The sequence below is a fragment of the Pseudorasbora parva genome, chromosome 15 (genome assembly GCF_024679245.1).
Source record: "Pseudorasbora parva isolate DD20220531a chromosome 15, ASM2467924v1, whole genome shotgun sequence".
Classification (NCBI taxonomy): domain Eukaryota; kingdom Metazoa; phylum Chordata; class Actinopteri; order Cypriniformes; family Gobionidae; genus Pseudorasbora; species Pseudorasbora parva.
The window spans coordinates 31,811,540-31,834,735 of record NC_090186.1 but is presented as its reverse complement, the minus strand read 5'-3'; the positions used below and the strand labels follow the sequence as shown (position 1 = coordinate 31,834,735).

The 23,196-nt window shown below is 38.2% G+C and overlaps 1 protein-coding gene across 10 annotated transcripts in view; it reads right to left on the bottom strand.

The window, feature by feature from the left end:
• Nucleotides 1–23,196, bottom strand: part of pde4dip (phosphodiesterase 4D interacting protein) — a 75,918-nt gene that overhangs the window by 9,198 nt on the left and 43,524 nt on the right. For 2 of the 10 annotated variants that reach the window (XM_067417766.1, XM_067417772.1), the window contains exons 1-26: nucleotides 21,327–23,181; nucleotides 19,279–19,416; nucleotides 18,987–19,106; nucleotides 18,018–18,110; nucleotides 17,475–17,843; nucleotides 17,269–17,373; nucleotides 16,884–17,021; nucleotides 16,614–16,793; nucleotides 16,339–16,533; nucleotides 15,960–16,238; nucleotides 15,765–15,884; nucleotides 15,596–15,650; nucleotides 13,654–13,769; nucleotides 13,050–13,219; nucleotides 12,810–12,945; nucleotides 12,586–12,730; nucleotides 11,658–11,774; nucleotides 11,117–11,549; nucleotides 9,841–10,076; nucleotides 9,693–9,747; nucleotides 3,290–3,534; nucleotides 3,021–3,164; nucleotides 2,313–2,519; nucleotides 1,008–1,277; nucleotides 790–921; nucleotides 521–646 (exon numbers count right to left, since the gene is read on the bottom strand). In XM_067417766.1, coding sequence (XP_067273867.1) covers nucleotides 521–646; nucleotides 790–921; nucleotides 1,008–1,277; nucleotides 2,313–2,519; nucleotides 3,021–3,164; nucleotides 3,290–3,534; nucleotides 9,693–9,747; nucleotides 9,841–10,076; nucleotides 11,117–11,549; nucleotides 11,658–11,774; nucleotides 12,586–12,730; nucleotides 12,810–12,945; nucleotides 13,050–13,219; nucleotides 13,654–13,769; nucleotides 15,596–15,650; nucleotides 15,765–15,884; nucleotides 15,960–16,238; nucleotides 16,339–16,533; nucleotides 16,614–16,793; nucleotides 16,884–17,021; nucleotides 17,269–17,373; nucleotides 17,475–17,843; nucleotides 18,018–18,110; nucleotides 18,987–19,106; nucleotides 19,279–19,416; nucleotides 21,327–22,523 — 5,521 coding nt within the window. In that variant the 5' untranslated portion in view covers nucleotides 22,524–23,181. Of the gene's footprint in view, nucleotides 1–520; nucleotides 647–789; nucleotides 922–1,007; nucleotides 1,278–2,312; nucleotides 2,520–3,020; nucleotides 3,165–3,289; nucleotides 3,535–9,692; nucleotides 9,748–9,840; nucleotides 10,077–11,116; nucleotides 11,550–11,657; nucleotides 11,775–12,585; nucleotides 12,731–12,809; nucleotides 12,946–13,049; nucleotides 13,220–13,653; nucleotides 13,770–15,595; nucleotides 15,651–15,764; nucleotides 15,885–15,959; nucleotides 16,239–16,338; nucleotides 16,534–16,613; nucleotides 16,794–16,883; nucleotides 17,022–17,268; nucleotides 17,374–17,474; nucleotides 17,844–18,017; nucleotides 18,111–18,986; nucleotides 19,107–19,278; nucleotides 19,417–21,326; nucleotides 23,182–23,196 lie in introns of those variants that run through there. The other 8 variants (XM_067417767.1, XM_067417769.1, XM_067417770.1 and 5 more) reach the window with 8 other exon arrangements.

Below are 23,196 nucleotides of genomic sequence, written 5' to 3'. Positions count from 1 at the left end.
TATTATAGTTTATAGAATTAAATAAGACATAATTAATTAATTTTATTTGTATATTTAGTTGAATAACTTAGATCATAATTTTAGTGTCCCCAACTGAGCAAGCCACAGCAAAGGCGACAGTGGCTAGAAACTAAAACTCCACCAGGGCATGATGGAGAAAAATAAACATTGGGTATGTGATAGATGTGGCCCACAATGCAATGCACATGACATGAATAGTATCTGATTTCTTTAGATATAGATTTGTTTAGATATCTTCTAAAAGTTAAACACATGTTTATATAAAATCATATTAAAAATGCAAAATAACGCGTTTTATTTCCAAGATAACTAACTACATTGTATGGCAAAAAATGTCTATGCTGTGTATACTGTGCAGTATTCAGAATGCACTAAGCTACTATTCCATCGCGAACACTGACAAGAATTATGCTCGCTCATTTACTCTTAATATATTAAAGATGGTATATAGTACTACTGCTACAAATTCCTTATGAATATAGTGGGACTAAGATCTTACCTGTCCTGGCCTGTTGGAGTTGGTTCTGTAGGGTGTGATTTTCCTCTTTCAGTACTCGAATGTCATTGGACAGTTGATTGACTGAATCAAGGCCTTGAATGTAGATGTTAGTGGGTGCTCCTCCTGCTAGTGAAAGGTAGGCAAAAATGTAGATGCGTTTGAAACTTGTATGAACCATATAAACATACAAGCAAAAATGTTGCATTCTATAGCTGAAACACACTGTTGGACTATCTAATTGGACGAATGTGATTGTGTAAGTCTTTAACCTCCACTTCGTGTAGAAGAGGCCAGTCTCTCCTCCAGCTGTTGCCTCAGACGGTCATTGGTCTGGATAGAATCTTCTAGACGACGTCGGAGAGTGCGAATTTCCCTAAGGTGCTCCTCCATCAAGTCTGAGCCTGAAGTAAGAACGATTAGCTTACCCAGATATGACAACAACATATTAACATTAGAATGAACTATGTGATCTCCATAACTGGAATACCTGTATGGCCAGACTGATATCCCGAAGAACCAGAGGACACATCTCCATACACGCCTGGTCTTAAAGGTCTTGGGCCATACATCATATCCCACATTGCACTGCTCTCCAGAAGGCTTGACCCTGATTTCATAGCGGGACTGGTGTGCCTGCTGTTGACAGGTGACTGTTCAAAGGCATGATGGGATAGTGGGTGTAAACTGCTATGGTCAAGCTGAGCATGGGAGCCCAGTGAAAACGCAGGAAGGGGTTTGATCTGAGGACCATGGTAGCCTGTACCGGGATAAGAAAACCAAATATTAATGGAGAGAATGTAAACAGTGTGAGAATTATGCCCCTTATTGGTTTACTAAGCGTTTAGGGTCTATGAGATTTTTAATGTTTTTAAAATATGTCTTTTATGCTCACCAAGGCTGCATTTATTTGAAACAAAAATACAGTAAAAAAATAAATATTGAGAAATATTATTGCATATGACAATATGTTCTATTTTGATATGTGATGTGTTTTCTATTTTAATATATATTAAAATGTCATTTATTCCTGTGAAAGCAGAGTTGAATTTTCAGCATCATTGCTCCAGTCTTTAGTCACATGATCCTTCAGAAATCATTCTAATATGCTGATTTACTGAAACATTTCTTTATTATCAATGTTGAAAACATTAATATTTCTGTGGAAAACTTTTATAACAGATTTTTTTGGTAACAATATAAAGATCAAATTAATGCATCCTTGCTGGATAAAAGTATTCAAAAAAAATCTTACTAACCCCAAACTTTTGAATGGTAGTACACACTGAAACATAATTATATTGCAAATGCAGGTTAAAAATTAAAAAAATGGGTAGCATGAACTAAGAAGATGCAAATGCGATTAAAGCTACCTCACAGTGAGAAATAAAATAAATTTTTCTTAGCTTATTAATATATGATTCTTTGTTTAAGGCACACATCTAACCAAATGTAATGAGACTCTATGCTTATAACAAGAAAACAAAACCATGTCAACAAAGTAAGATCACTTTGAATTCAAAGTCTTATTTTTACAAGATATATTATCTTACACTATTTCTTCAATTAATAGAGATTAAGATATTTTTATTGGAAAAATACAGATTAAGAAAACATGTTTTGCATGCGTATTAGTGAGTCGATATTCAACGATTATCAATACATTTTCAAGTTTGATTGACAAAAAGTTTGTCTGATTTTCTATTTGGAAAAAGCATTATTCTTGTTAAGATTTCAAATCGTGCCTATACTGATTCTGTGATGGAATTAGTATGAATTATTCAGTGCCACACACACTCGGATGCAGGCTCACTGTTTCCAAGCTGTTTCTGGAGCATTTGAAGCTCTTGGTGAACCTCTGCCAGTGAGAAACCCCCACCATAAGGGTGACTGGTTCTCAAGGGATGAGTTTGAGGGTCAAACACAGATGGATAGGACATTTGAGGACAGTGGAGGGAGGTGGAGAAAGAAATGGAGCTGGACAGAGGTACAGTAGAGAGGCCTGATGGGAGGACACACAGAGAAAGAGCTACAGATACTACATAGGGTGAAACCGTTGCTGGTCTATAGAACAAACTAAACCTTTTCATATAGTATTTATTTAAAACAATACACTACCATTCAGAAGTCTGAGGTATTTTTTAAGCATGATTTTATTAATGTTTCAGTGTCACAAAAGCCTTCAAAATCATTATAATATGCTGATTTGGTGCTTGAGAAATATTTCTTATTATTATCAATGTTGAAAACCATGATACATTTTTGTTTCAGGATTCTTTCATGAATACAAATGTCAAAAACAGCATTAATTATATATAAAAACATTTTGTAACATTATAAATGTCTTTACTCCATTGAATGAAAATTATATATTTCTTATAATTTTGTTTAAAATCATACTGAAACCAGACTTTTGAAAGGTAATGTACATAGTGATAAAATAACACTGTTTTGAGAGATACTAAAAAGGGTGTGTGATTTGGTACCCTCTCACTCTTCCTACCTGCCTGTGCCTGGGTTTCCATTGGCCTGTGTGGTGTGCAGTGCATGCTGGGACAGGTGTTGGAGGACTGGTGGCTGTGAGAGGAAGTAATAGATGGAGGATTGGATGGATGTAATGAGGCTGAGCCTCTATGATTGTGTGAATCTGAAACAAAACAGATGGACAATGAAAAGAGGTGGATGAGAAGCTAACCTACATTTGATGGCAAAGTGGCAAAAACATAATAAAATGTACAAATGATGATGATGATGATAATAAAGTCAAAAAACCTGTGGCACTTCGTGCTGCTTCCTCTTGTCCATATTCACTGGCAGCATCTAGTTCAGAGCACAGCTCTAGATCCTCATTGGTTGAGCCATGGTCATCTGACACAAAAGAAGTCCTGTCTGATTGGTCTGTGACCACAGAGAGGGCATGGCTGCTAGTAGGCGTATCCGATCGTGGTTGTTGCTGGTCAAGTTTAGAGCGTAAGGACTCGATGAGCTTGTCTTTCTGTTGTAGCTCCTTACTCAGCCTGAGAACAGACAAACATTACATTTTGTATAGGTGGTATTTAAGTTAATTGAGCTAATTTGTCTCCCATGAGACGACAGTAAGGGACCACTGTATGTATCTAAGCCAATTAGAAGCTATTTTGTGTTTAATGTAGTTATGTGGAGCAGTGACTTTGGACCAATCAGATATCACAGTGGGATGGGCTACCCAGCTGCAGACATAGAAACCAAGTAATCATCAAAATATCCTGTTGCATGTTGCAGTTGGGATGTTTAGGACAAAAACATAAACAATGAGCACAATCTTCAAACGAGAAATGATATACTATACTATACTATATTCTCAGAATGTAAACACATTTTTAAGGTGCCACACATACAGAATGATGAAGGGATTCTGTCATTCTTCTTCTGTCCTGTAAATCAAATTTGCTAAACAAATAAATGTGAATGTCAGGTTCTGATAAAAGTGAGTTTTAGGTTTATTATGCTTATGTGGATTCAAATTAAGCGTGTTGCATATGCAAATTGTCACCATATTTTGTTTGGCACGTGCCAGGTGTGTCCTGCATGTAGGGCATTAGGCTAATTTTGTACCTACAATTTGTTCCAAGCTGGATTAATTAGGACCTGTTTTTGTTCTGTCAGGGCCAAAACACACACACAAGGTTTACTATCTTTGTGGGCACTCTCTATAGATATCATAATTAAAAAATGTAGAAAACAGGTACACAATGTGTGTCATCTCTCTCACACATGCTCCTTCTTAAAATCAGTTAACTTTCAATTATATGTACAGACAATCATATGAATGTTTAACAACACCAACAATTATTGCCTACAAAATATCAATAAAAAAATCATTGCATTGCACCAACAAACACAAACCAACATGCACATTCATCAGATCACATTACGTCACTTCTCAGACACGACCCGTCAACCGCTGATTCAACATGTTCAATTGGCAAAAACTCACTCCGACAGACAGCAACAGACGCCGACATGGGCAACACGCTGATCTGACAAAACCCGATGAAGTGTCTATTGCCATCTGTCGGCACAATGTGAATTGCTCTTTACAATACAAAATGAAGAACAAGTAAAGCATTGCTCTTTTATTCCACACACCTAGGAACTGTAGTAATGTTTCCAGTAGCTAAAGACCTAAGATGTCTTATTGTCTTAATAGGCATCTGTCTTCCAAGACAACATCCTAACAGAAATGGGACCCCATAAAAGACTGGATCTGAACACTCCATATAGGCACCAAATAGAACACCTCATGTAAAATGCACAGGAAACTTAAACAAACAAAAACACATAAAAAAGTTTGGGGTCAACAAGATTTTTTCTTGCTTCTATTCAGCAAGGATGCATTAAATCGATCAAAAGTGAAGACATTTATAATGCTACAAATATTTCCGTTTGAAATAAATGCTGTTCTTTCAAACTTTCTAAAAAATTGTAGGTTTCCACTGCTTTTTGTTTACAAAAAAAAATTATGCAGCACATGTTTGAATATTGATAATAATAAAAAATGTTTCTTGAGCACTAAATCAGCATAATACAATGATTTTAAAAGGATAATGTCACACTGAAGACTGAAGTAATGGCTGAGGAAAAATTATATTCAATACAATATATTTCACAATATTACTTTTTTTTTTTTTTTTACTGTATTTTTGATTAAATAAATGCCTTGGTGAGCATATTGGGACTTTAAAAAAAACATTAAAAAAAATAGTACCACCCCAAACTTTTGACCTGTAGAGTACACAAACACAATTATTTACACCTGTAAAACACCTTGAAGCTCTTACTTCTCAATCTGTCTGTGCAAGGTTCTTCTCTCTCTTTCTGTCTGCTTCTTGATAATAGCCAACTCTCTTGTCTGCACCTGCCATTCCCACAGAGAGAAGGAGAAGAGGGAGTCGCGGTACAGGGGGCTGCTTTTGGACAGCATGTTCTTCCAAAGCGGAGCCATGACCCCCCGGCCAGCCTGGCCCTTTATGCTCCCTTGAGGCCCGGGCGCTGCCACTTCATCCTGACTTTCCAAACTCACGGCTCGCTGGGAAACACAGAGGAGCAGATCTGGGGCTGCAGGACCGGCAGCCTGCGTAGCGCCTGTCAACTGGGTCTCCGTGGTAACTGGGCTGCGATCATTCGTGTGACGAAGGAAGGGGGGTTTGCCCAGATTGAGAGTAGTGATGGGGGGAGGAGCTGGGAATTCTCCAGCGGGCAGTTAGGTGAAGACCCACGCAAATCCTGAGATTAAACTAAATGCTAAGAGACTGATCTGTTTATTCTCAAACTCAACAGAGAGTTTGAATGCATCCACATATGCAAAAATACCAACTGCTGTGACATCCACCCAAACTTTTCTTCTTTTTCAAGTCCTTGCTGGACAACAGGAACACATCAAACGCATCCTTGAGGAACTAAAAATCACAACGCCAACCTGAATGTCCTGAAGTCTCAATTTCAAAGAAGTAAAAGCCGCTGATGTTGAATGTCCAGTTAGTCCTTCTTCTCAGAGACCACTGCTTTTCTATTTATTCCCAAAACAGGAAAAGGGTAATCAGAGTATTTCCCTGAAACGTAACATCCTTCCCTTTGAGCTCTCAAACACAATAAACCCTCATGGTGAAGTGTGCGTGTATGTGTGGTCCTTGCCGTTGGGCTGATGTGCTCCTCTGTGCATAAACAGGGCGCTTCAGTCAAACGAGACACATCTGTGTTGCGACAAACAAACATGAAGCATATCCAGACTATTAAATGCTTGTGAATAAATAAAAAATATTGTAAATCATTGCTTTTGTTAAAAGTTCCTTCTTATCTCTTTATGGCTTTGTGTATCCGTAACCATCCAAATGAAGATATAGGTAAAAATTAAAATACGGTGATATTCTGTCATCCCTCCTTTTCTGGCATTCAGTCACACTCTTCTTGCACATAGCCTAGCAAGTGGTCTTCTCCTTCCACCGTCTTCTCATCTTCCTCGCCCCTCTCTTTCTCTGTCAGCTTTAGCTGCCTCTGACCTATTTCACTCATGAGGTTTTAATAACTTAACCTGATTAGCGCTGAAGTCAACACCCAATCCAGAGACGGGTGGTCACAGCAGAGCTACCAACCATGTGACAGCTCTGTCCCAGGGCAAATGTTCTCGAGAGGACACGAAAAAACACATAAAACACTTAGGACATCAAACCGATGCAAATCCCCTCCGTTTTCCCTCAATTACAAGCTCTGGCTAAATGAGCCGACTGGCAACAAAATAGGGTTAAGTCCAGCAGTGCATCTGGTTGGCCATCTGCGCACCCTTTCACTCTCTTTCACCTCATTAAAGGCTGCAATATTAGAGACAAACAGAGACATTTCCAGAAGGAGATTACACACTGGAGATCATCCTTTTCTGGCTGTGAGCTTCCATCATGACAGAGCTACGAAGGAAATAAGGAACGAGGAGTTGACATCCCTACCAGATTGACAAAGATGGCTCTAAACTGCAATTAAAGCCATTAGGAAGACGACAGATCCAATGTGATGCAAGTGGTTTGCTACAGTAGGCATAGGATTCATTAAGAAGTTTATGGTTCTTTTAACTAAAAACTAAAAACATTACTAAATATTACTAAAAACAAAACATGTTAACATATCTCATTCATTTATTCATAATGTTCATAATCATTAACTACACATTGTCATTTAAACAAACCAGTAAAAAGCTACACTTATTTAAGGGGCCGTTTACACATCAACATTTTCAACTAAAAACTGAAAACTTCTTAAGTATTTTGACCGTTCATTTACACCAAAAAACTGCATTTTGGAGCCTAAAACCGCAAACTTTTGAAAACTTTACTGTTAACGTCACCAAGTAAACTACAAAAATGCGAATTTGTAAAAAATGGTGACGCCATGTAAATGCGTATTACTTGTTCAGTGAGTCTATAGGCGTGACATCGCCATCTACTGTCCTGGCATTTATAATACAGCATTTTAGTCTGTTCACTTTAACATTGTTGTTGTCTCTACGTATGCAAGTGCAAAAACATTTCTGTTGTTAGAACATCATTGTCGTGTACATGAACCCTAAGTCTCACTGTTAGTTGTAAGCTAAAGAAAAAAAACTGACTCATAAAGTCGTTTGTCTAGGAATCGGACTACACTGATTGTGTGTATGTGTGTGATTCACTAAAAAGAATAAGCTGTTAAGAGTCATTCAGAAATCGGAATATATTGGTTGGATTATACTGGTTGTGCTGCATTTTTTTAAATCACTACTAAGAATCAACTTAAATGAGTCATTTACTTGCAAATCAGACTACACCGTTTGCAATGTATAGTTTTGATTCACTAAAAATAATCTGTATAAGATTCAATCATTCTGAAATCAGACCACACTGGTCGTGCTGTATTTTTACACGCAGCACTGTTGTGACACCGCTGAATGAGCAGTGCAAGAAAATCGATATATTTTTGTGCGGTGGAAAATTGAATGTGCGAAACCCATCAACACAACCGAATCTTGTTCACTTCTGGTATAAAAATAAAAAAAAGTGGTCGACTTTCTATTCTCTTCAAAATTAGACCATCTCTTTAAGTTACTCATCCAGCAAACCGATCAATCCCAGCTTCGGATGACTCGAAGTGCCTCGAGTGGGCTACACATCGAAACACACAAAAAAATTTAAAGGATGCAGGAGAGCTCGAATCCACCAGAGATAAGAGAAATGGCCAGGTCCTTCTCATAAACAGGTCAATCCGTCTAGATGTTCCAGCAGAAAGGTCAAAAATATTAATAATTAAAAAATATACAGAAATCCGTCTCTTTGCCTCTCTGTTAAATACACAAACACAGATGATTCTGTTCACAGGCAGACAGTGTAGATCTTCCTAGCTCATGCTCGCTCACCCGCTGACTACCGCTCAACATAATGGATGATGGTGTAAGGGAAAGAAAAATAAGGGTCATCTCCTGTAGGGGAATGGGGGCATGAATTCCGTTAAAATGTCCCATGAGTTCTAAACATTGCAGAGATGCCCTAGAACTAGCGGTGACATTATGTAGCAAGCTTCTGACAGTTCACATTAGCATTAGTGTACAGCGTCGCTAAACCGGCCTGCGGGCGAAGTCAAATAAGTCCACTTCAGTGCTCGTGAAAGAGTAGAATGAAATAAGTGAGTTACAGATGGAGGTGTAGGGAAAGAGATTATGAAAGAAAAGAGAAAGTGGAACAAAAAAAAAGAAAAGAAAAAGACCTTTTGATTTAATGTAACAATCTGTTTTAAATGAAAAACTGGCTAAATATATAGTACTGTGTTTTCTTAACCGTCTTTAGCATGCAATCATGTTGGTAATGCATAATCAGAAAAAACTACACCTTTTTATTGAATAATCTATTAGTTTTGTACAAGCTTTACATTTAAAACCTACATTTAAAAGTTAACTTATACCAGAGATTTACTCTATAACTGCATTACAATAAATAACTTTTCCGTTTAGTTAATGCCTAAAATGATTTACTCACCCTCAAGTCATCCTAGATGTATATTTTTTGGTGAACTAACCCTTTAAAGCCTGATTCACTCATCCAGTATAACTGGATTATTTTGTTATTCTTTGTAATTATATGGAAAGATAATATACGTGCAGTGACAAAAAATGCATCAATATGCAATTTAACATATAAAGAGTCTGAGGATGTATTTAGGATTCAAATGCCAGTCTCTGACTTGATCAACTCTCATTACTGAAATAATCTTTCCCATTGATCCATCCAGGACAGACCGAACATTTCCATGATGCGTACTGGGAGACAATTCATCACAGCTGGTGACCAAGTCAATAGGACACCAAAATGCTCTGTTGTCATTCCACCAAACGCATGCAACTGTCTAAATTGACCGTTACATAACAATCTGCTTCATGAACTCACAAAAATTACTTTTAATGTACTGCAAGCAATTAGACTTTTCCTGAGGAACAAATGCTGAGCTAAGACACTCCTCTTTATGGAAGTTTAATTTGTGTCAGTACACTCGGTCAATATGAAGCAAATCTAAACAAATCAATATGGCCCATGTGCTGTGCTCATCACATGTTCTGGATGATTTGGTGTACTGACAGCAAAGGGAAACCTGATTCAGTTCTGAAGCGGTTCAGTTGACTCACCGTATTGCCAGCAGCTCATGGCCTGATTTATCATCTGGGACTTCAGAGTGATCCCCTGCAATGATAAAATAAGGAAATGCTTTTGTTACAGAAAGGATTTCAGAGATACTATCAGATGTGTATGGGTAAGTATGCGGGTATCACTCACGGCCGCTGATCTTGGTGCTGACTCTCTGGGCGAGGGAGATGCTCTGAGAGAGCTGGTCTCTGAAGCTCTGTCCCATGTAGTAATCGATGTCATTGGAGCGCAGCAGCTCTTCAAAGGCCTTGGTGGTGTCTCCCAGGTGCTGAGTCAGAATATGGCACACGCCATGGCCCTCCCGCATCCTCTGACGAAGGTGAGACAGCTCACGGGCCTGCGCTTGGATCAGCGTGTCAAACTTACTGCAGGGAGAATGAGAGTAGCATTTATGCATCAGTATTACTTAGATTGAAAATACTTTTACTTTCAGTGCTATCAACTGATGTCATTTTTAATCAAATAAATGGATAAATGTATTAATTCAATAATTATTCGCAATATAGTAGTCGCAACACAGCCTAATTTACATTTTTTATTTTAAATTACACATACTTTTATAAAATGTAATATATTAAATGTCACAAGTGATTAATTCTGTTTATTTATATTTATAGGGGTGGTTCCATGTTTTTTTTCTAGGCTTGGTTATGTTTATGGGGAGGAGTATAACGTCTTAATACTTTTTTATTTTTTAAAAGCAGTATTTCTCTTATATTTGACCTTTATTCCACAACGCTGTCTCCACTGCCAAAATAGTTTCATGTATTTTTATTGGCTGAAGTGCCCATCACAGGTTGCCGGAAACGCCACGCCCCTTACCATTACGGGCAGAAGTCAGATCTGCTGTGACTAGCTTATGAAGGGTTTATGATGTCACTAAACCGGGAAGAAGCTTGCTAGTCCAAACCGGACGTTTTTGTAGGAAATAAACTGCCATAACTTTAAAAGACAATATCTCCGTTTCCATTGAACTTTCAGCGCTGTAACTTTGCAGATACTGTTTATGCTCAAGCAGCAACATTACACACTAATGTTAAAAAAAGGGAAATCACATGCAACCACCCCTTAAATGTAATCTTAAACTTGGAATATTATAAAACTTGACAATTTAAAAAATATATATGTAGTATATAGCATAATATATACTATTCATACAATTTAAAATGTATTATACTTGTTTAATATATTACATTTAATATTATTGAATACAACACACAATAATGCACATATATACACAAATAAAAAGGTTATATTAATTACATGTAATATATGTTTTAATTGCATAATCACTCATTAAAAGTGATTAATTGCAATTAATGTTACATTTATTTGCATTTACATTCAATATATATGTAAACTTATAGTTTGCTGTCATGCAAGAACATTACATAAATGATCTCACCCCGGCCAGTTCACAGCCTTGCCATCTTCTGCACGACCTTTACCCTTCCTGAGCTGCTCCTCCAGTGACGTCACACGAGAGACGAGCTCTTGCAGCTCTCGGTCTTGCTTCGGCTGGCGGGGGAGAGAACCGAAGCCGTCAGACGACTGCCAGCCCTCATCTTCCTCAGCTGTACTCTGTGCCTCAGAGTTATCCAAGCCCCAGTTGACCTTACGAGGAGTGCTGACTGGAGTTTGATCACGCATTTGGGCCTGCAAGCTACGGATCAGAGCCTGAGATCGGGAGAGCTGACCACGCATGTCCTCTACCAGCTGCTGCAGGTACGTCACGTCATGTTCAGTCTTCCCAGAGTTCAGAGAGCTGGGACCACCCCACCACTGAGAGCTGCCATCACGATAGGTGAGAGATGTGCACAGCTCCAGATCATCAAACTCTGTAGCAGAGCAAGACGTACATTTTGAGACTGTGTTCAAAAAGTAAAACGAAGTACTATGACTTTAAGATATTAACGCCCTCTAGTGCTAACACCAAATGAGATTACCTGGGCTACTGGTGTCTTCTCTCTCTGCCTCGTTCTCACTGCGGCCACATGTTTCATAACCCAGATCCTGAATGTCCACCTGGACCTGCTTATTGTCCTGCTGTACTGATGTTTCCGCTAAATGAATGACCAGACAAACCTTTCATTTAAAGGAACACGCCGCATTTGTTATGGTGTTATGTCACGCACAGAAATGAGAATGGTACGGACTTATCTAACTCTGGGGGATACGGTGAATAAGTCCCAAAAAGTCAGCATGTTCTTTTAATTCTTAGTAAGTGTTAATATTCATATTGTAACAATCACAGACTTATGACAAAAATAGCCTTTAATCATAGCAAGCATGTCATTTGATGTCAAATGATCATAGCATTTCATGATGTCAGATTTAGGAATTTTAGCGTACAAAAATATATTATTTGACAAAAAAAGTGTAAAATTTAACAAAATATTCAATCATTTCATTTATTAATTTAAATGTATCACCGTTTAACAAAAATAAAAAAACTATTTGAAAACGTTTAAGTGTCTTTGTTTAAAAAAAAAACCTTCTGAAATAACTAAACATATTTAAATACTAGGGGTGTAATGATACACTTGTGTCACGATTTGATATATATCACGATAATGAACTCACGATACAATATGTATACCGATATTTATGTGTTTGGGTGAATTATACCTTATTAACAGGCCTACTACAGCAAGTTGAGCCTTGGATAAAATGATACATATACCGTTACACCCCTATTAAATACTTTTTTGTAATAAAAAGGTTGTTTATTCTACATACATTTGTCATTTATAGCATTTTTACATATAGCATAAATTACATTCTGACTATCTTAGGCAATATGCACCCAAAAAACCCTTCATTAGCAAACATTTCTGTCAGCAGTTTTATTGATGATGTAGTGTATACACTCACTGAGCAGTTCTCTGTAATCTTTGAGTTGTTCGGCTTGAGCTTGAACCGTGGCCTCTGACACCATGAGTCTATCCTGAAGCTCTCTGCTCTCCTGCTGGACCTGCTCAAGGTCAGACTTCAGCCGCACTGAATCTTTTTCATTAGGCTGAAACACAAATATGCATCAAAGTTAGCAGTAAAAACCCACAGACAATATTTAGCCTCAGATGAAAAGTCAAACTCACCTCTGTACCAAATGAATCCACCAGTTGTCCATCAGACGTATCTGATGTGTTCTTCCTTCCATCATTCTGAGGTTTTCTTCCTGTCCCCATACTCTTAAGCTCCTCATTTTCAGAGCATAGAGTGAAGAAAGCTTTCCTGTTTCAATAGCACACACGTAAAAAGAATTTCACACTTTTTCTCATTTATCATCTGTAAAATAGCCTTTATAATAACTTTGTTTGTCATATGGATGGCTGTACCTCATCTGAGAGAGAGAGGAGAAACCAGCTTTTTCCAGCTGGGACTTGAGCTCCATCAGTTCTCTCTCTACTGCCCTCTTCTGCTCCACCAGTAGCTTGACTTCTGTCAGCCCCGGACCCTGAGCTACTGCATCCCGGCAGCCTTTAAGACCTCTATGCTGATCACAGCTCTATGAAAGGAGAAAGACTATGATTAGGAAAAACAGCAACCTGTGCTACATTTAATAAACTATGTAGCCTCTGTATACAGTGTACTCAGAATGTATGTATTTTTACAGCATTAATTAAGTTTTTTTTAATGTAGATTAATTAAAACAAGACAAGTTAGTTCAGAGTTCAACAGATTTTCAGCCTTAAAAATGTTTTTACTAAATGTTGAGATTAACGTAAACTAAAATTAGTAAATGTATTGTTCATTGTTAGTTCATGTTAACTGATTTAGGTAACTGATGTTAACAAATAATTCTTATTGTAAAGTGTTACAAAAATTACTAACTGAAATAATCTTAAAATCAAGACATACATATCAGACATACATAAAACATATTTATGACTATGACTAAAATACATACAGTACTATAAAGCTTTCAGTTTGTTGACATACCTGTATGCTGAGCAGAGACTGAGCAGTCAGTTTGGAACGCTCCTCATCTTCGGCACTGTCAGCAAACTCACTACTGCAGTCTTCATCATCCTGCTCTCCATCATCTGATGTGAAACCTACAGGAAAAAGTGTTGCATTTTTACCACAGAAATATACCCAAACATCGTCACACACTCACATAGACGCTGTGCACTGACTGCAGCACGTGTCACTATGGAGACTAGTGAACATAATACTCGACTGAGGCTCGTCTTACTGACAGTGGGCTTCTCTGAGTAACCTTTCATTAGCAACATAATCATAAACTAGGCATATCCAGGATCTTTTTGACTCTCCGTGACAAACAGATTCACCAGGCCAGTATGCACACGAAAACAAACAGAAAGACAGGAAGAGCAAGAGCAAATAGATAAAAATACTCATTTCCTGAGTGGCAGCACTGCCCAGTTTCGTTCCATTACTGTACAAGTTTTTTTTTTTTTTTTTGCGCACGTTCACTGAATATTGAAAAGGTCTGTTTTGAGTGCTATATTGTAAGTGGCATATTATTATTTTCTGCAGCTCATGTAACTTTAAAAAAGGATTAGAAAATAAAGTGTAAACGTTATGACCTATATACGTCTAAATTTATCAGCACCTTATATTGTAACTATAATTAAAACTGTACTCTGGAAAGAGGTTTAGCTGCTTATGGACAAGGAGAAGTATTATTGAATATTAAAACTGGAGCATGTATAAAAGGAAAGCTGCTACACGCACTATAAATGTATGAACGCTCGAAATGGAGCTAAGGGCTGGTGTGTATTGCAGTCATTTACAGACTAAATAAGCAGAGTAAATTTGACGTTATCATAATATCATGACAGATTTGATATAAATCAGCTGATAAGTTCTGAGAACCTTGGTTTTTGACAGGATTATTATTCAGGAATGTTCCGACACAGGAGCTCTGCTGTGTATGTTGTGTATTATCCGAAAGCAACATCTCTAGGTCAAATATTTTAGCTGTATATACCCTACAGGATCAGTTATAAACACACAAAAAGGAAGGTGTTTGGTTTGGTTTACTGTGCCGTACTGACAGTGCTTGTGACTTTGGGAAATGGAAAACAATGGAAAAAGAAGAGAAATATATAGAAAAGATCAGCCCCAAGGCCCGATATATGTCCCCGTATTAAAAAGAATAAGCAGGTTTTCACCACATCAACCCAATGTTTTTCTGTTTGAGTATATTTCATTGAATAATTTACTGAGAGTCAAAATGATCATGGTACATACAAAAAAATATGAAAACTAATTAAGAAAGCACAACACATATTAAAATGTCCATAAAGGCATCAGTTAGGCAGTGACATTATGTATTCAGCTCAATACTAAGTGCAAACAATATGTTTATGACATGCGACAAACAGCACTTCTTGTTTTTTTGCATGCAGATACACACTTGTTATCATATATTAAACTTATGCTCTAAACCTATTGAATAAATCATTATTCTAAATTCACACAGCAGCACTTCACAGGTTTCTACAGTAAATAGTGACAGTAAAATAATATAATCAAATTAATATATTAAGGCTTTTTTTGCTCTCTATAAATTAATAAAGCACAGTTAACTACATGGAATATTTATAAACAAAATGAGTTTAAATACAAATGATTGCACTATTAAAAACAAAAAAAATGTTCATGCACACAGATTAGAGGAAACAAGTAAACATGTTGTTAGAATCCATTACAATAATTTATATGAGACTCCAGTGACTTCAAATAACTACAAACGCACAATTCAGTCTTTAGATATTAATAATTTCAAACATTTGTTAATCTCAGAACATGCTTATCTAGTAATTATGAACATGATTGAAAAGCACAAAGCATCATTTGTCCTCTGCAGCCAGGGAGAAGCCACACTATAGACCAAACTGCAGCCTGTCCCCACCTCCAAAATCAGCATGTCCTGTTTCCATGGACACCAGTGGATCCAAAACAGCCTGCTTAAAAAAACAATAATCTTATAGTACATATATAAAAAGCTGAAATTGTACAGTACCAGCCTTGTAGTTTAATATTTAGCTGATTCAGTCTTTGTGTTGACCCTCTTTACTTACTTTGTGATTAATGCAGGTGGCATCCTGATGTTCCATCTTCTCTCTCAGCACCTGCAGCTCTTGGGTCAGTCGCTCTACCAATGGTAAACCTGACGGCTCCACTAACTGCATCTGCAGGTCCTGAAAAAAAAACTTGATTAATTTACACACGTACTGTGCTAAAAGATCCAATTTTAAACTCAGAGTTTAACAAACCTTGATGATTTCCTCTTTGATGCTCACAGTCCTGCTTAAGGCCTCTAGATCTGAAGCCTGGGCTTGGAACTGATCTTTGTGGGACGCCAGGGTGGAGCGTAGTGCAGTAAGCTGGTTCTGGGCCTCTCTTTCTCTGCGCAGAGTCAACTGGAGCTCATCCTGAAGCGCCTGGGTGTCGACTTCGGTTGACTGAAGGTTTGAAGATCCAAGCTGCCTGCGTAGCTCTTGCAATCGAGCGGTCTGTTCAGACATTAGCTGACCCACACGCCCAGCAGAATCCTGGGAGATTGAGTGTCATGTTAAAAAGCTATTTAAAGCTCAAGAGATACATTTGATTTTTGCCATGCATGTAGTTTAGAGATCAGTGGTAGAGTGTCACCTTTATGTACTGCTCTCTTGAGTTGATGGTGTTCAGCAGGTCTTGGACCTGTGAGTGATGCTCTTGTGTCTGTTTGGTGCGGTCCGACAGGAGCTCCTGGAACAAGCGCTCCTTCAGCTGCAGCCGAGACTTGAGCTCCTCAGCCACCTCACTGGAACCGACTGACACCTTACTGAGCAGAACTGCAGTCATATCCTGCATAGAGATGCATGTTGATGGAAGGAAACTAGTTGAAAAGAACATAGATATGCAATGTATCTGATATGTGTGTTCACCTCCGCCTCTTTGGTGCGGGTGTGCAGTGACGTCTGCAGCTGGCTGATTAAAGTGTCTCTCTCTCTCAGGCAGCGCATGTGTGACTCCTCTCTCTCACGCTGAACACCCTGAGCATTGCGCCAGGCCTCACACACCTGCTCCAGCTCTAAACTTTTGCCACGCAGCAACAACTCCAGACTCTGTAAAGACAAGCACATACAAAATAGTTCTGATGGATTGTAACGCTGGTATTAACAATTTTAAGCAAGATGCACGTGTGCCATCAATACCGTGATGGTTTCCTCGTTGTTGGAAAGCACGCATCGAAGTTTCTCCAGGTCTCTCTCTTTCTCTCTCAGTAGCAGTTGCAGTTTACGCACCTCGTCTTCCTTCAGTTCCATGCACGTGAACTTCTCGTCTACTGCTCGCTAAGACAAGCAAGGGAAAGTTTGATTTTGCACATTTCATTCACATTAATAACTTTAAGAAACGAAAAATAAAGACTAATGTTCAAATGTTTGTCTTTTAATTAATATTTTTATTCAGAAAGGATGCATTTATAATTATTTCAATCAAAGTTTCCACAAAAATATTAGGCAGAAAAACTGTTTTCAACACTGATAATAATAAGAAAATGTTTCTAAAGCACCAAATCAGCATATTAGAATGTTGTACCTCCAATGCTCTGTCTCTTTCCTGAATGCGTTGTTTGAGCTTAAAGAGGAGGCTGTCTTTATTTCCAGTAGGCTCTTTCTGACCATCCACCAGCTCACTGTAGTCCTGATCATGAAAATATAGCATCAGAAATGAACATCCTTACAATAAGTCTATCAGTACTAATAGTAGAGCTAATAATCAAAATGTTATTTGTATGGTCTTACTTGTATCAGTTGTTCTTTGTGCTCTAGTGAGGACTTTAGTTCTCGGATGGTCTTCTCTTTTTCCTTGACCTCTTTCTCTCTTTGTCTCCCTTCGTCTCTCCACTTCTCCTCCATTTGCTGTACCTCAAAGCGAGCCCTCTCTAGAGCAGCCAGTAGATCCTGGTTGTGTCTTTCTGCCTCCTGGTGGTGCTGCCGGGCTCCCTGCAGGTCAGCCTGGAGGCGCTGGTTTGCTCGGGCCAGGTCATCTTCTCGCCTCTGGCCCTGCTGCTGTGCTCTTTGAAGGCCCTGCACCTCCAGCTGGGCTGAGAACAGAGAGCCCTGGAGGTCCAACAGATCAGCCTGCAGACGGCTCGGAGCTACTCCAGACACCTGCACCAACGAGAAGTCAGGACGGTTGGACAAAGAACAAGATATGATCATCAAAACGGGTTTATCAGGTTTATCATTCCCTAGTGGCTGTAATAAAACATTGTGAAAAACAGAACTGATTCAAATGAAACTGAAGAGCGTGCTCTTTGAGATTTACTGAAGGAAGATTCCCACCTGCTGCTGCTGAATCTGGTAATGGTTGTTCTGTTGTTTCAAAGATCGCAGAAGCTCATTCTGCTCTTCAATGAGCCGGTGGAGATCAGTAATCTAGCATGAGGGACATTATTTTATATTAATATTACATTATTAATAGTTTGAATTTCAGATTTTAATATATATATATATATATATATATATATATATATATATATATATATATATATATATATATATATATTAAGGATTACATTTTGACTTAAACCACAGTAAACAAATGATCTATCATTTTGAGACAATTATGTAGAAATGTTCTATAATTTTTTTATATTATGTAATTATATAATTTATATATATATATATATATATATATATATATATATATATATATATATATATATATATATATATATATATATATATATATATATATATATATTTGAATTAAAAAAGAAAAATATCCATATTTAAATCTTTATGAAGTAAAATATCTATCTTCCACTAGAACACCTTCTGTATTAAACTTATGAAGAAATTGCAATGTCTCTCGCAGTTCAAACCGGGATATGGATATTTTTCTTACACAAACCCATCGATTTGTTTCAGAAGACCTGGAGTCATATGGATTACTTTTATAATGGATGAATGCACTCTTTTGGGCTTCAAATTTTAGGCTGCCATTTACTGCCATTATAATGCTTGGATTAGCCAGGAAATTTTATATAACTCTGATTGTATTCGTCTGAAAGAAGACTGTCATATACACCTAGGATGCTTGAGAGCGAGTAAATCATGGGGTCATTTTCATTTTTCGGTGAACTATCACTTTAACCTGTTATTGTGTCTTAATTTATTTAATGTATGTTTGGAAAATTCTGTCAAATGATGTCTGTCCAAACACCAAACAGTGTGTCTCAAGCCTGTGAGAAACGCCTGATATTCCAGTCACTGCTTTACGCTTAAGGGGCAAATTGCAAAATGTAATACCTCACAGTCTTTAGTATTGAGCGAGTCACTCAAGGTCTGTATTGTTCTCTCTTGACCACATGCTGCTTCTCTGACAGAGCGTAGTTCACTTTCCATGTCCCCGAGCCTCTGCTGTAACTTCTGTGCACACAAACGAAACAAAAGAGCTCAGTGCAATAATGATTCTCATGCCTGCTGAGACACAACAATGCCATAGCAACACACAGAGGAAACAACAGCACATCATAACAACACGAAAGTCAAAAGACAAATAACTGCTTGATAAAACAGCGTTTACATTTGATGTCAATACCTTATTATTAGCCTCGCTTTCTCGGATCTTGGTCTGGAGAGATTGGACCTGTTGTTGGGCCTTCTGCAGTTCACTCACACACTGACCCGCTGCATTCTCATACTCTGCCAGCTGACACTGCTGCTCCTCAATCAACCTCTGAGACACGGACAGATCACACAAACAAATACCTTAAACTCTAGGATTATAGTTAGTTGTTTTAGAAACTCAAATACAATCAGAGTTTTATTAATAAATATCTTGGCTTGATGGGTTTTTGTAAGAAAATATCCTTACTTAAAACTTTAATAAAGTAAAACATTTAGCTTCCGCCAGACCGCCTTATATGGTGATTATACACCTTATACCCAAATATGGAAATTTGTCTTTCAAAAAACATCGATTCGCTTCACAAGGCCTTTATTAACCACACGGAGCCGTGTGGAGTATGTTAATGATGGATGGATGCACTTTTTTTAAAGATTCCAACTCATTGGCCCTTTTCACTGCCATTATAAAACGTAGAAGCGTCAGGATATTTATTAATATAACTCTGATATTTAAATACTTTAGATATATGGCAAATGCTGTTTCATGTCTTTACTTTCAATAAACACCTTGTAAAATATAAGCTCTGCAATTACTAAATGAACATATATGATATGGGGGGGAGTGTATTGAAGTGAGTGCACGCAGTGCTGAACAAACAGTTATAGCCATAGCCTCCCTCTACAACTTCCTCAGGAAGTCCTATTTTTCCATGGCGGCATGCCTTTCACTTCCTTGTTTTTTGTTTTCACTTAGCATAATTTCTGTCTTTAATTACTGATTATCATACCCCCTTATAATACAAAAATATATAAATTAGTCTCTATAATAAATAATAAATATATAATAAATACAAAAATAAAAGTTTGTCTAGCACAATAGCAGTAGCACCATTAACTGGAGGATAATGTTTCTGATCCAGCCCTGTCTACAGTAACACACAGTGATTACAGCTGGCTGTGCATAGCACAATACTGCAGGCTGCGAACACTAAAGATCAGATTACTCACATTGCCTGTTGCTTTATATGTCACTGCATGTGCACATACAGTCAGGGTTTACCTTTTGATAGGTTAGTTTAAACATTACAAAAAAAAAATGTATATTGCCAAAAAGATCGTATATACTTCATACTGTTTTCTTAAGATACACTCTACCATTCAAAAGTTTAGGTCAGTAAGATTTCTAAATATTTTTTAAGGAAGTCTCTTATGCTCACCAAGCCTGCATCTATTTGATCAAAAATACAGTCAAATTTGTGAAATATTTGTATAATTTAAAATAATTTTGTTCTATTTTAATATAACTTTTAAAAAATCTATTAATCCCTGTGATGACAAAACAGTGTCTTCAGTCACACCCTTCAGAAATCCTTCTAATATGCAGATTTGGTGCTCAAAAAATATTTCTTATTATCAATGCTGAAAACACTTAAGTGCTGCTTAATAATTTTTTAGAAACCTTGATCAGTTTTTTCCAGGATTCTTTGATGAACAGAAAGTTCCAAAAACAGCACTTATTTGAAATATAAATCTTTTGTAACATCATAATCATCTTTACTGTCACTTTTGATCCATTGAATGGATCCTAAATGCAATTTAATACACCTTTAAGAAAAAACTGACCCCAAACTTTTTAACTGTAAGTGTATACATTTACACAGCCAATATGAATTCATTAGAAGAGCAAGAATATAATGATCTTTTTCCAACTGTCCTGTGGCAGGAAGCATTGTTGCTCACAACAACAGTTGCTATGAAAGAGTTGCTAAGAAGATGATGGGTAACCTAGTAATCAAAAGCAATCAGAGAGATGGAGAGCTCTGGGAACAAAAAAGCCTGAGGGAGTGCATAATCAACTCATCTAGTTTGTGCCCTATAAATTCATCTTTCCTGTCTTAGTATAGGCCTACTGTGTGCAAACAGACATTATTTTCGAACAACCCTCATTAATTCCTCCTTTTCTTCATTCTGACATTTTGTTTTGTTTTTATCTGAGAATCCTTAGATCTTCTTATGTACCTTCCGAAGCGCTGATGGCTTGCACTGAACATAATCATCCAACCACAGGTCTTCCATTTCAGCCAGTTCAAGCTGAAGCTCCTGCTGGATGCTAGAAGGAGCATCGGGTAGATGGGGGGAAAAGGGACACTCCATCCCAGTGGGGGTCACCTGAAGCAGAGGGTAAGGACTCTCCATGGGTGGAGCATTAGGTTTGAGGAGCACAGGAATCCGACTACCCCTGTGACTCTGGAGAGGGTGATATTCCAAGCTTTTAAGCAGGCCGAGGGCCATATCAAGTCCACACAAAGAACCAGGCCTGGATTCGGGCCTCCTGATAGTAGATTGTTCCTCTTCAGACTCTCCCTGCATGGTGTTAGGATGGACTTTTGGATGAGACTCTTGGGTCAGATCTACAGCAGTGTCCAAAGACTCCACAGAGGAGGCAGGACTTATGCCGACTAGCTCTGGATCACTGGGGCGGCGAGTTTGGTTGCTCTCAACTGGTTCAGGTTCTGGTGCGGATGGGACGGTCTCCTCAGCACAGTCCAGAACACTACCAGAGTACCGTGTAGAGGGCCCACAGGAAGTGCTCCGACCCACTTTCCTGGGAACCTTGCAGACAGCCTCATAATCTGAATCTGCCACGCGCAGCCCAGCGCATCCTTTGCACTTCCTGGGTCGGGGACATGATGTGGCATCCATTGCCGCATGGCACTGATTATGAACGGGGCATTGGTGGTCTTGAACCTGCTCTTGAGCACCTTGCTCAGCCCAGGACTCATAGATAGAGTATGTCAGATCTTCCTGCAGTAGAGCACTATATTCAACTTCAGCCAATCTGGAGAAGTCCACTACAGGAGAGTCTGAAGCACCGCCATCCACTCCAGAATCATCAGCATTGTTTTTGCGGTACAGTCCACCGATCAACTGTCTGAGCCTGTCTTTCTCCAACAAGAGCTTCTGCATTCGTTCGAGAGACAACGCTTCCACCCTGGCGATCACAGTGTCGAAGCGGTACATTCGGTCCAGCATGAAGGTACATTTGCTGCAGGCAAACTCTCCTCGGCCGTCACGGGTCATCTCCCTGCCCAATGCATAGGACAGCAGCACCTGCAGACTCAACTTTGCAGTTGGGTGGAAGATCCATCGGCGTTGGTTACCATACAGCTCCCTTGCACAGATGCGACAAACGTCCTTCATCTTTGAGTCCAACATAATAAATCTTCAACTGAATAATAATCTAGAGGTGTTTGTGCCAAGACTATACCAAGAGCGAAAGTAAAAATGTCATGACAGTTCTTAAATTTCTATTCGTCTTCAGTTCCATTGATGGAAAGGTAATTCAAAAAAATAAAATAATATTTATCTTTTAAATAAATACATGTATCATCATTTCAAAAGTATCGTCATTTCACGCAAGGTTGCTTATCATTGACTGTGTTAAATTAAAGGCGTCCTCTATCCACTATATTTTAAAGTTGAAGAATTGTATGTCCTTATTCATGTCCTTGAGACCGTTCTTCAAATATATATATCGCTGGAAATAAATCTCGATGTTGATTTCGATGTCGACATGCTCGCCTCGTCAATGGAAATAAAGATGCGTGTTTTGTCCTTCACTCGCGCGTACCAGATAAGGTTTCATTTGCTCTGCTGTGAAGACGCCGCCGACATGACAGGACAGAACAGGACATCATTTAAATCCCACCGCTTGACTCCGTGTCATTTTCGTATAACCACCATTACACGATTTATAAACAGAAATAATATAATATTCCATTCCCGGACGGTCACAGTAGAGATTTGTCAATATTCTATGTGTAAAATCGGTTCACATTGTACAGAGAGTGAAGCTGCAAACGATGTGGCGAGAGTGAGGCAGGGAAAA